The 13,664-nt window shown below is 47.5% G+C and overlaps 1 protein-coding gene across 1 annotated transcript; it reads right to left on the reverse strand.

Annotated features, from left to right (window-relative positions):
* Window positions 1-7,835: 7,835 nt before the first annotated feature.
* Window positions 7,836-12,641, reverse strand: LOC132468686 (basic proline-rich protein-like). Its single transcript, XM_060066452.1, has 3 exons — window positions 11,916-12,641; window positions 10,189-10,383; window positions 7,836-8,753 (listed from the first exon to the last, which is right to left on the reverse strand). The coding sequence occupies exons 1-3, from the start codon at window positions 11,932-11,934 to the stop codon at window positions 7,855-7,857; spliced, it is 1,113 nt and encodes a 370-aa protein (XP_059922435.1). The 5' UTR covers window positions 11,935-12,641; the 3' UTR covers window positions 7,836-7,854.
* Window positions 12,642-13,664: the final 1,023 nt, after the last annotated feature.

Raw genomic sequence — 13,664 nt, forward strand, 5'->3', positions numbered from 1 at the left:
GGTTTAACATAGACCGACCCGCAAGGGAACGGAGAAATGTGTCCTGCAGCTGCTGCAAATTGTCAGGTGTATGTATATGTTACAAGGTTGACATCCCGCCTGACATTTCGGAAGAAAAGAAAAACAAGCCAATACTTCTCTTTTTTGGTTGAAACATTTTGAAATCCACTAAAGAAGATAGAAGAGCAGCTTCGTCTGTTGATGCTCGGAGACCTTCTCTGCGAAACTCAATGTTTTGCAAGGAACAGATGGAGAACCCACTGACAAAACAATGCACACACACACACAAAACACACACACACACACACACACATCACATACACACACACTTCCCTAAACAGACACGCACCCACAAACACACAACCACACACACACAAACACTAGCCAACTGCATTCAAGCTAATTTAATCAGGATAGCATTCTACTTAGGAAGAAGGAGGCAGAAATAAAGTGATGACAGATAGAGACATGGATTGAGCTTAAGAGAGAGAGAGAGAGAGAGAGAGAGGAGAGAGAGAGAGAAGAGAGAGGAGAGAGAGGAGAGAAGAGGAGAGGAGAGAGAGAGAGAGAGAGAGAGAGAGAGAGAGGAGAGAGAGAGAGAGAGAGAGAGAGAGAGAGAGAGAGAGAGAGAGAGAGAGAACGTTGTAGATGCTAGCTCAGGACCCTTGCAGGCATGAACTACTGGCATTAGCATAGACCGTATACAAGAGAGAGAAGAGGGACAGTGTGCGGAAGTGAAGAATAGTGAGTCTGTGTGAGGTCGCGTGCCTCTACATGTATTTGTATGCTCGATTGCTTTGTGGTGAACTCGTATACACTCTGTCAGCCAATCCGGACGCATGATCCTATGTATAGAAGAACCAATCAGACATGTCCTATATATCAAGCTTCTCAACAGGCAAAGTGATCTGCTGTACCAGCTGTGTACATTATCCAGATATTATCAGTGTCTTGCTTGAGCCTCGTCTAAAAATACAGATCTTACAATTCTTTCCCCCCTTCCTTATAGGGCTACGACTAGCTATAATATATGACAAACAATCCTGATAAAGCAACAGTATTAAAATATATCGATATTTTTATGGTGTCTAAGATGATTTACATATAAACACACGCTTGTGCTTAAAATAATGAGGTTCCAGCATAGATACATCACTCGTTTACGGCAGGCATGAAACTAAAAACAATGGAAGGAAGAGCTAGCAAGCAGCTCCGCCTTGTGGTCAGACGGTAACAATACAACCCAATCACAAATGACCAGAACACTGATTTAAATTTACGATACACCATACTCTGTATAGAATACTGGAGCAGATGTGAGCAACCTCCCAGTACTGTTTCATTTCACATGCCAGTTGAACTCTGACATGATAAGGCTCTCAACTGGAATTAAGTACAACAAAAATAATTGGAATAATCCAACTGTGTGTGTGTGTGTGTGTGTGTGTGTGTGTGTGTGTGTGTGTGTGTGTGTGTGTGTGTGTGTGTGTGTGTGTGTGTGTGTGTGTGTGTGTGTGTGTGTGTGTGTGTGTGTACACGGTGTGTGTGCGTGCGTGTGTGTTTGTTTGAATCTCTGTGTGTCTTTTGTGTTCTGTGGGTAAATCCCAGAGATTAGTCATCTGACTAATGGGATTAGCTGCTGTTCCAGCAGAAGAAAGTCATGGAACTATTCAGAGATAAGACAGCCAGCTGACCCTGGGTCAAACAATACACATGGATAGCATTTGAAGCTAGCGTGCTAGCAAACAAGATAGCAATTAGATAATGGCTCTCCGGATAGGTTCTGGAGGAGGCTTGGACATGGAGCCGTTGGAGTGCCCTGGAGTTCATGTCTGGTATTTGTTAGATTCATTCATCCTCAATGTACTTTTGTCAGGATGAAGGCTTTCTTTAAATAACTGACAAATTTGCTCTGTACTGGTCAAAGGCCTGATCGATCCATTATTATATAACGTTTGATTCCTAACAGTATGATGTGCCAATAATCAAAATGTATTGGTATACAATTGTTGGGTTCAAAATATTTGAATTGATTTATCTCATTTTGTTAAAAAAAAATAGATAATAATACATTTAATTTAATTTAGTAAGCAATATCTTGCATTTTCAGGTAAGTATGGATTTACGGTTATAATCTATTATGATACTTGATGCATAACCTTACCATAATAATGGGTCATCCTACTTTTTGCAGAATACATATTAAAAATGAATATAAACCACTTCAGCACCTTGGAGAGCAGCACTTTCACACACACACACACACACACCACACACACACACACACACACACACACACACACACACACACACACACACACACACACACACACACACACACACACACACACACACACACACACACACACATGCACACACGCACACACGCACAAACACACAAACACGTACACACACACAACCACACACACACACACACAAACTCGTACACAGACACACACACAACCAAACACAACCACACACACACACACACACACACACACACACACACACACACACACACACACACAACCACACACACACACAAACACACACATACATACGTACACACACACACACACAAACACACACACATTTTGAAATAACCTCCACAAACATGATAACACAAGAAAACAACATAGCAAACAATACATGTGGAAAGACAAACACACACACACAAGGATGACGGGCTACGTCCCCTAAGACACACAGCTGTACTTTACATTGTGTTTGCCGCTGGTGGCTCTGTGATGTTCCATCCTCCGCCTGGGACCGAACGGTGGAGGGCAGCCGGCCAGAACCTGAACCCGGGTTCAGCCGCGCTAACTTAGTCCTCCACGTGTTTACACAGCATTTAAAAAAGAAAGTAAACCGGGCTGGAGGTCTGTAGAGCAGCGGGCTTCACTCGACGGTGAGCCAGAGCGCACAGCTGAGCCGGAGTCTCCCTGGTGTCGCGGAGCTAGCTGGTGCTGCCGCTGCTGTACGGGTCGCCGGCTGCTACACATGTAACCCTTACTTTAACCACGCCAAAATAGTTCCACAGGATCATCCCCTGGACATCCCCAAACGCTGTCCTGCTCGCCCAACCTGCCCCGGGCCCCCCCCTCCTCTACCTCCCTCTGCCCAAGATCAGATTAATGTGTCCAGCCGTGACCCCGTCCTCATACTCCAATCACATGGCTGTCTGAGAGGATGGACGGATGGACAAATGGATTTACACAGGAGATGTGTTTTCATTTGCAACTCTCTCTCTCTCTCTCTCTCTCTCTCTCTCTCTCTCTCTCTACAATATATCTATATATATATATATATATATATATATATATATATATATATATATATATATATATATATCCCTCTATCTCTAGCCCTATTCCTAAAATAGCTCCACCTTTTTTAAAGTCCTATTAGCGGCCTAAAGTAAGCCTCTTAGTGGAGACTCTTGCTCTTCTCCTGTAGGATGTGAGATCAAAGCTGTGGCATCACACTCACACACACACACACACACACACACACACACACACACACACACACACACACACACACACACACACACACACACACACACACACACACACACACACACACACAACACACAACACAGAATAATGTTGCTCACTGGGACTGACAAACGCAAAATAGTCTAGTCAATTGACATAACCAATCGGTGACATGGAGATACTCCTGTCAGATTTAGCAAACATAAACAGATCTGCAAACTAGATACAAATAGGTGAAAGGCATTTGTTGATCTTAATTCTTAATTCTACGTTTGCAAATTTAGCTATTCCTGTACTGTGGATTACGTTTTTTCCTATGGATATAAATATAAGACTACAACTGAATCAGAGCATAGTAAAGCATAGTATAGTATAGCATAGAGATATCAAAAGTGGTTTTGATCCGAATAAAGATATTTGGTGGTAAATTACGATGCAATAATGAATTTTTGGAGTTGACCAACTACAAATGGGGAGCCTATAAAACTGAGAAGCAGCAAAGAAGGTCATAAAATGTGGGGAGGCTGATGGTCCTCAGAGAGGGGCTCAACGCAGAAGACCCCGACACTGACCTGAAGGCCTTTCAGTGAGTCAGTGTGGCTGAGTCTGTCTGTCAACCAGCAGTGGTGCAGAAGCTTCCCTCCAAGAGATTCGCTGAGAAGAGCTGATATCGGCCTTCTGTCTGGTCCCTTTGTATCACTCTATTTTTACATACACCCCAAATCAAATGCAAATAATCCAGTTAATGAAACTCACAAAAGCATCACTAAAACTACAAATTAAAGGTCCCATGACATGCCACCAGGTGTGTTGTGATTAGCAGTTACAAGCCTTTTTGGAAATCGGCCCCTTATGACATCACAGGTGGGCGTGTCCACCTAGATGTGTGCTGGATAGATCAGTCTACCAGCCTACCCAGTGGACTGTGGCAAACTTTGCTCATCTATCCATCACACATCTTAGGTGGACACGCCCACCTGTGATGTCATAAGGGGCCAATTTCCAAAACGGGCATGTCATGGGACCTTTAATTACTCGTCCAAGCCTTATACTCTGTGACTATAAATCGCTGCAATTTCAAATCTTAAAGTTGCTTCAATTGGTACGTCACCTGTGTCCGAGTTTTTCGTCTATGAAACACACCGTGAATTTTCTCAAAAGTTCCACCGTTACTAGGCACTAGGCAGATGCGTACAAACATTTTCCTCATTCAGTCAGTCAGCCATTCAGTCAGTCAGTCGTTCAGCCGTTCTGTCATTCAGTCAGGGCAGTCCTTGGAGGTGAATGTCCCACCAACCTAGTTTCCTGGTCTCTGTGGTGACGGACAGATGTTCTCACAGACCAGCAGCTGAGGGGCGACCCAGAACCCCCTCTAGAGGAGCCGGGAGCCAGCGGCACACAGCCCTGCCAGCACACCCTGCCACATATACCCTCTCTGGTCCTTAGCACACAGCATACACACAGCGGCAGCCTCCACTCTCTGCCTTACATATCCAACACAAAGACACAGGCAGGCAGGTAAGCAGGCAGGGAAAGTAACAATTGTTATGACATACTTTTAAATTCACTGGGAAGTGCACTCTTAATCAGACGCATTGTTTGGTCACAAATAGCACATGGCTGAGCGATCAGACCAATGACTTCTGAACTGGTCAAAACCACCAGAGGTAATCATGTGGCTCTCCAGAGCGAGAACCATTAAGGCTCAGTCCATAAGAGACACGGGTTCGATTTCCTGCCGTGGTCCTCTCTCTCTCTCTCTCTCTCTCTCTCTCTCTCTCTCTCTCTCTCTCTCTCTCTCTCTCTCTCTCTCTCTCTCTCTCTCTCTCTCTCTCTCTCTCTCTCTCTCTCTCCTCTCTCTCTCTCTCTCTCTCTCTCTCTCTCTCTCTCTCTCTCTCTCTCTCTCTCTCTCTCTCTCTCTCTCTCTCTCTCATAACTTCTTGTCTAACTGAATAAAGCATAGAAATGCTTCATTCAAAAGTATATCTGCAAAAAAAAGCAGAAAAACCCCTGACTTTCCTAGCCTTAGGAAAGCTGTTGTTCTGGCGAGGGCTGGGAGTCCTCGGGGCTGGGCTCACCTTGGTGGTGAGGATGCAGATGCAGTCCATCCTGGGCAGAACTCCAACCAGGAAGCCTCTCCCGCGCCAACAGCCCCAACTTTCCGGCTCTGCTGCTCGATCACGCAGCGATCGCCTGTATCCTTCACTCATCTGCCCTCTTCTCCCTTCTCCTCCTCTTCCATCAACCCCCTCTGTCTCTCCCTCCCTCTCTCAGTGCTATCTCGCCCCCTGTATCGGAGACAAACTAAGAAGGTCGTCAGTAAAGAACTGCTAAGGTTCGCCAAATTTTGGCTTATTAGTTCCCATGGTCGGCAAGGCACATACAACCCCCCCCCCCCAACACACACACACACACACACACACACACACACACGTCCTTCCCATCCTCTCTCTCTCTCTCTCTCTCTCTCTCTCTCTCTCTCTCTCCCTCTCTCTCTCTCTCTCCCTCTCCCTCTCCCTCTCCCTCTCCCTCCCCCCCTCTCTCTCTCCCCTCTCTCACTCTCTCTATCTCTGGGACAGTGATAGTGATATGCTCCACTTTCACCCAGCGTTGAGCTGAAGGAGACCTATATGCACCCTGCAGGCTGGGGCCTGCTCCCAGATTCGTGGCTTGGGCCTGCTCCAGACTTATTTTTTATTGAGTGATGATAAACAATCAAACATGCTCAGGTTTAGGGCTAGGAGTCATATCGTATATCAAGGTCAACACTTATTTAACGTATTAGAAGTATAGAAGTATTATACCTCACCCTTCGGCCTCAGGGGCTATTCCCCACTATTCACTTTGCCTTCGGCGAATAATTGTTTTAGTATAAACTATACCTGATTTTTGCCCCGGATTTATTTGTTTTTATTAGCGGCTTATTTGTTTTTATTAGCGTGACGAGGCGACCATGAGATCTCTATCGTAGGATATTGCCCAATATCCGTGATAGCGAACCAATCAAATTGTATCATTTTAGGAGGTTCACATGTAGCATACTAAAGTCTGATATCATGCCACCAGCTTGCATTCACATGCAAACACACACTCTCTCTCACACACACACACACACACACACACACACACACACACACACACACACACACACACACACACACACACACACACACACACACACACACACACACACACACACACACACACAAATAGTTTTCTTCTCTTTCATAAGGTTTCTGTTGTGTAAATAAATTAGCTCTATGCTGTACTTCTGTACTTCCATGCTCATTGTGATGGTTTTACTGAACAAAAGTCACATTGTGGTTACATTATGATTTTGGCATTGTGGTTATTAATAGAGAAGGTATATGTGTTCAACTTTGCAATGCCCGTTGTACATCAATATATTGATATTGTCATAGTAACAATGCTAATTCAATCACAACCACACAAAAAAGTCAATAACAGTTACAGACCCGCTATAGAATACCGCGTTGCAACGCGCAATGTCAACACAACGCTCTCGAGCTGAAGTCAATTTTCCCACGAGGAATAACGTCATGCTTTACGGTCATGTCTCTATTTACACACAAGTCCTTTAAAAAGCCCCAACGCATTGAATCATTTGATCAGCTGCATCAAATTCTTCACCCACTCCAAACTCCAACTCAACTCAAAGACACAATTTGTTTGCTTAAAACGTGACCGCAGTTCAAACTCAAACCCTGCGACTGTCTCAGTCAGCACACAACGTTAACACAAACTACGGAGCAGCGTACCTTGGGTGTGTGCGGGCTGGCCCCTGGCTGGCCCCCTGGGGAGGTGGGGCTGTTGGTCCCTGGACCCCGGCTGGTCAGACTGGTGGGAAGAGATAAGAGACTTACAAGAAGTACATTCGTAAGAAGAAAGAGAAACAACAATATATCTCTGTCGGTACAGTAAGGATGTTCATAGAACCGAGTGCCGAGCACTAACCATCACTAGGTTAACCCATTACCCCTACCCTACAAAGATAGCTAGGATAAGATGCTACACAACTCACAGTACGACACACAATAAGTGCGTTCATTGATCCCAGGAGAGGCTCAGCAGCAGAAGCCCCGTATCCACACCAGGACGGCCGTGGCTGACCCTCACAGCTGAGCGCTTTAAAGGTATAATGCGCGACAAATACTTCTAAGTCCTTCTAGTCTGGTACTATGAGACAATGTGCGACAATTACCGAGTGGTCACTAACATCTTCTGGTTGGATTTGTTGCAAAGCTTCTCTTTCGTTCGATTCAAATATATTATAGATTTCCAAAATAGATTTTATGAAGCGGACACCGTGTCACCGTGTCAGCATCATGTGTGGCCCCTACCTCAGGAGGGGGTCCGTGGTGGAGGGGGGCCCCTGGCTCAGAGCGGAGCCCTGGCGGCCGACGGCGGTCGGTCCCAGGCGGGGGCTGGTGGGACCGGACCTGACCGGCTCTGGGACGGCCCGACCGGAGCCGGGCCCTCCGAGGGAGGGGGGGCCGGGGAGGGGGAGGGGGAGGGTGCTGGGCCTCGGCTGGGACGACACCACCGGGGCGGGGGCCGGATGGCTGGCCGCGGCGACGGCGGGAGCCCCGGCAACCTGGCTGCCCTGAGGGGTCGCCACGGTGACGGGGGCGGCGGCAGGGGCGGCGGCGGGGGCGGCGGCGGCGGCGGCGGCGGCGGCGGCGGCGGCTTCCAGGGAGGCGGGCGAGGCGAGGCCTTGGATGGTGGCGGAGACGAGGGCGGAGACGGCGCCCGGGCAGAGAGGGGCGGAGCCGGGGGGGGGAGGGCTCCCGCCTCCAGTAGACGGGCCGGTCGCCGGGGAGGACGGGGTCCCCGGTCCGTTGGAGGAGGTGTTTAGGAACGGATGGATCCCATTGGCCGAGACCTTCAGGGCCCCGTCCGCCTGCTCTGATCGGTTGGCTCTGGGCTGGACGGGCGGGGGCGGGGCGCGGTTCTTGACCTTAGGGGACGGTGAAAGGGGGGCCTTCTCCCCGGGGCCCCCAGACGGGACCGGGGGGGCCGGCGCCTTCACGGATTTGCGTTTAGGGTCCGAAGACCCGGACGGTGCCGGTGGTCCCGAGGGGGGCGGGGCGCCGAGGGGGACGGAGGGAAGGTCCGTCTGGCTGGAGAGCTCCGGTGGGGGGCCACAGCCCGGCCCCGCCTCCCCCAGAGCAGGGGTTGGGTCCCCAGGGAGCTGACTGTCTGACTGGAGGGTCAGCTCATAGTACTCCTGGATGTCTGAGGAAGCAGTCATAGAACGTCTCAGCTATGCAACCACCTCAAAGATTACCGTGAACCCAATCCGATTGAATACATTTCCCACTTTCTCAAAAACATATCTCGTCCTCTGTCTCCCCCTTGAGGCCATATGATGTCAGTGCAGCCTTGGAACTACAGAGCCATTCACTCACGTATTAAACTGTTGCTGGCAGTAGAGGAATGCTACAAGGATATAAGGATACTGTATGGGTCTAAAACACTGAATCCAAATGTTCAGGAAACATAAAGAAAGGCATGTTTATACAAGATGTGTGTGCGTGTGTGTGTGTGTGTGTGTGTGTGTGTGTGTGTGTGTGTGTGTGTGTGTGTGTGTGTGTGTGTGTGTGTGTGTGTGTGTGTGTGTGTGTGTGTGTGTGTGTGTGTAGGCCTTTGTCCTCGTGCCCACAAACATACAACGACAAAAGGGTTAGTGATGCGATACCTTTAGGTATAGGTGTGTCAGACAGGTTGAACCAGGTAGTGGGAACTTGTTTACTCACGTTGTAACACATAATAACATCCTTACTGTAACACTGGAAAAAAATTTAGGATGTAAATTAATACTCTATTGTTAGCTCTGTCAATACAAAATGTTCGACTTTAAGGTGTTGTTGGGGTGAGGAACCTGATCAGGATTAAATCATCAAATAAATGTAATATTTTATTTAGAGAGAATAAGACTATTTAGAGAGATTGAGATGTCAAGTAACGTCATATAAATACACAGTTGGCAAGTTAAAAAAAGCCATTGCAATAATGTGTACCACAATTCAGACACAAATGAACTGTGTCTGAATAGGTTCCCTCAACTTGCATTATCATAACGCCATAGTCAGGGGGAAGGCATAGCGGCAGTTTGGGACACGAGACTAGTCATAAACAATGAACACTTTCAGTTAGTAGATCCTTTAATAGGTAGGTTCGTAGGTCAACTAGTTAGTCTTTCAGATAAACTACGACGGTACTATAAAAGGGGCCTTTTCCCAGCGCTCTATCATTATCAATCACCGAATCAGAATCAGAGAGAGTTTTGCCAGGTAGGTGTGTAACTCTTGGCTGACACGTTGGAGAGTCGTTAGTCAAAGAAACGCCAGTCAAGCTCAAATCGTCGTGGGACGTTTCCTTAACGGGGATTCAGCTAGCTAAATGGTAAATGGACTGCATTTATAAAGCTCTTTTGTAACCAGTGGCCACAGTGTGCCTCACATTCACCCATTCACACACCGAGGCGGAGTCAGTTGTGTAAGGGATACCTCGACACACACTGTACCTAAGGAGGTACAGCGGGTTCGCTGCCAACCAGAAGGTTGCTAGTTTGATCCCCGGCTCCTCCTAGGAGCCGGGGATCAGCCGCGCGCCGAGTTCCTTCAGTCAGTAGACAGGCTCAGCCCGAAGAGGACAGAGTTAGACCCACCTAGCAGCGCGTTGAACAGCTGGCTCTGGAAGACGGTGATGACCCGGTCCAGGGACTGCTGGAGCTGGAGGTCGTGCTCCGCGGGGCCGGTGCCGTCGGACCCCCCGGGGCCGGTGCCGTCGGGCCCCTGGCTCCTTGATTTCTGGCCCAGGCTGGAGCGATACCTCTGCAGCAGCTCCAGAGCTCGCTGGGCCTCTGAACAACCAGGGCGCAGACGGACAGACCACAGTATGACACAACACCAACCACTCCTCAGTGTCAGCCTGATGGAGCTCGACTCTATTATATATCTGTTTAGAAATAGTTCATTACCACACAAATAGATATCAATATAACTGTCCTCATCATAGTGTTCTTAGTTGCACCTTCAAGTGACATCATAAATAATTACTCTCTATAGTCAATCGAGTCCCAAACACCCAAATGATACATTTTCAAAATGCCCCTACTTATCTAGTTTGCTTATATCTGACTTAACTTGCCTCAACATTGCTTACAGTGTTCAACGGGGCTTTAACCAAATTAGCCTGTGGTACGACGCACACTTTAAGATGTCAGCATTCAGAGGCAAAGTTTTAAAAAGAGCAGAGAACCACATTGAGCCAAAGAGAACACTTAAGTCTCATGATACAGGCCTACACAACTGTCGACCAGGTGCCATACAGCAAGTTAGGACATAGGCAATCTGGAGACATCATGACTCATGCCCACTGACTGACCCCACACGCTAGATCAGGGGTCACCAACACAGTGCCCGCGGTACGAGGGCGCCCGCAACGACCAAATGAGGCGCCCGCAGGCCGGTTCTAAAAAAAAATAGCAACTCATTCTTGAACAACTCTTTCCCACCTTTTTTAAGTCATTGTTGAAAATAATTGTGAGAAATCATTAACATGGTCAGTGTCTTCACATAGTATCATTAATCATTAATAATAATACGTAGCTAAAGGCAAACTGAGCAAATTTGTTATTTCAGAAGAGTGTATCAGACTGGGTGCCCTTCGTATGACTCATGAAGTAGCTCTCAGGTTCAAAAAGGTTGGTGACCCCAGAGCTAGAGAATGGGTGAAAGCAGGTAGGCTATAGTTGAAACATTGTTTTTGACCCGTAATACCATTTTTTTTCATTATGTTTGACAATAACGTTACAGCCTAGTTAGTAGCCTGCATAGGATAGGAAATAATAAATAAATGTATCTTTAATTGTTAATCTTTTTTTTAAATCAATTAATTTTAGCCTATCCTATGTTATAGTGTGGGCTGTAACGATAGTTGTCAACCTATAAACATATAAAAAATGGTGTCAGTTGTGTTTGTTTAACTTCAGTAACACCCAGCGAGGCGGTGGCTAAAGACTCGGTGTCTTCATTCTGCTGCATCGCCTAAATATAGAGTATCATAAACAAGGAGATGAGATAAGGCGATGGGAAGGGTAGGATGCACCGCTGACATGGAGTGTCATATTAACGTCCACATGCTGGCTGAACGCATAACGTCAACACGGCCAATGCGGTGTTTCCACAGAGCTGCCACAGGTAAGGTAGTCGACCAACTCCGGCACATTTTCGCTGCAACAAGCATTGCAGTTTAGTTGAACTTGTTCACAGCGATGTCGCAGTGGCTGGTTTTTTTTTGTGTTGCGTGGATGGGAAACAGTCAGATGACAGATGACAGCACACATACGGAGCTCCTGGACAGACACAGCTCCCGGACAGACGGCGTCCCTACCTCTCTGTCGCACGGGCATGTCGCTGTGCGCTCCCACTCTGTCGGCTGCAACGTGTTGGTGTCGCTCCTCTGTTCGGATGGTGAGGAGCTGCTGAGCCTCGTACGGGACGGACTGCTTCTGACGGGCTGCTTCTGACAGGCTGCTTCTGCTACCGGAATGAATACAACTAAAACCACCGATCTCTACGAATCGGTCGATCAAGGACAACTTCAACGCCGCTGTAGGAAGTACAAGTCAACCCGCTGCATGGACTTTACCCAGCGCTGACTCGACCCGTCTCTCTCTCTCTCTCTCTCTCTCTCTCTCTCTCTCTCTCTCTCTCTCTCTCTCTCTCTCACACACACACACAATCACACACTCTCACCCCCCTCTCTCTCTCTCGATCCGTCTCTTTCTGTTTCTCTCTCGATCCGCCTTTCTCGCTCTTTCTCTTTTTGAACCCGTCTCTCTCTCTCTCTCTCTCTCTCTCTCTCTCTCTCTCTCTCTCTCTCTCTCTCTCTCTCTCTCTCTCTCTCTCTGTCTCCGTCAGTAAACGACCAACTCTTTCTCTCTTTCCCACTTTCTCTCTCACTGGTTCTGTTCGGCTCGACGAGTTGGGGAGATTATTTGGTAAAACCAGCTTCTTCAAAATGTTTCTGAGACACTGCTGCACGAAAAACTGCTGTCAGACCGGTTCAATGACAGTCCCGTGGGAGTTACACACACACACGCACACACGCAAGCACGCACACAGACGCACACACGCACACAGACGCACACGCACAAACATTTGAAACTTCGTTAGTATGTTAGTATTTGACAAAAAGCGAAAAACTCACACACATGCACACACACACACTCCAGACACACACACTTGCACACACTCCAGACACAGCACAAACACAACCACACACACACACACACACACACACACACACACACACACACACACACACACTTGGAAATAGCGTCTCTAGCCGTTTCGAGAGCCTCTTACAATGCGGGTTGCATGTGGTGGGTGTATTTTCATGTAAAACAGCATATTGTGACCAGTGGATGAAAGGCGTGTCTGTTCCAGCCTCCCTCTGCCTCCACGGTCTGCTGTGCTGCTCCGATCCATTCAGCTACACTATCAAAGTAGCTCCTTCAAGGCTCCGGTACATGGGCTGAAGACTGAGGCTTCCAGCTGTGAGCACCCCATCCCCCCTCCTCCCCCCCTCCATAAAGGGCAGATGTTAGATGTCACCGATGGAGAAATGACTGGCTGCAGTGGTAGACGTACCAGTCAGGTGGGGGGACTGCGTGTGTTGAAAGGGTTGTGTTGAAGGTATGTCAGGTGTTGTCATGCTAAACAGTAGTAGATTGTGTTCTTTCTCTCGATACGGAACTCCTCAGCTCATGTCCCGGATGCACCAGTGAGTGTGTCCGCAACCAAATAGCAGGTTTAGTGACAGAAAAGCAAATATTTAGGTGCTTTGTGAAGATTATTCATCGATTTCCATTTGAGGCTGAAGAGTTATGAGCCCGTTCTGCCACCCAAGACTCGCTCTCTCCCTCTTTCTACACAACACAAAGGCAGGTCACGTCTTTCGTAGGAAACACTTTGTTTACTGACACCTTAAAGACGCTAGTTTGATTGAAAAAAAAAAGAAAAGTAAAAAGTAGTAGTAATAATAAATTGTGTGTGTTTGTTTGTATGTGTGACATACAATATGTGTGTGATTGTATGTGAGGCATATCATGTGTGTGTTTGTTAGTATCTGTGACAT

Source organism: Gadus macrocephalus, chromosome 12 (assembly GCF_031168955.1).
Source record: "Gadus macrocephalus chromosome 12, ASM3116895v1".
Lineage (NCBI taxonomy): Eukaryota > Metazoa > Chordata > Actinopteri > Gadiformes > Gadidae > Gadus > Gadus macrocephalus.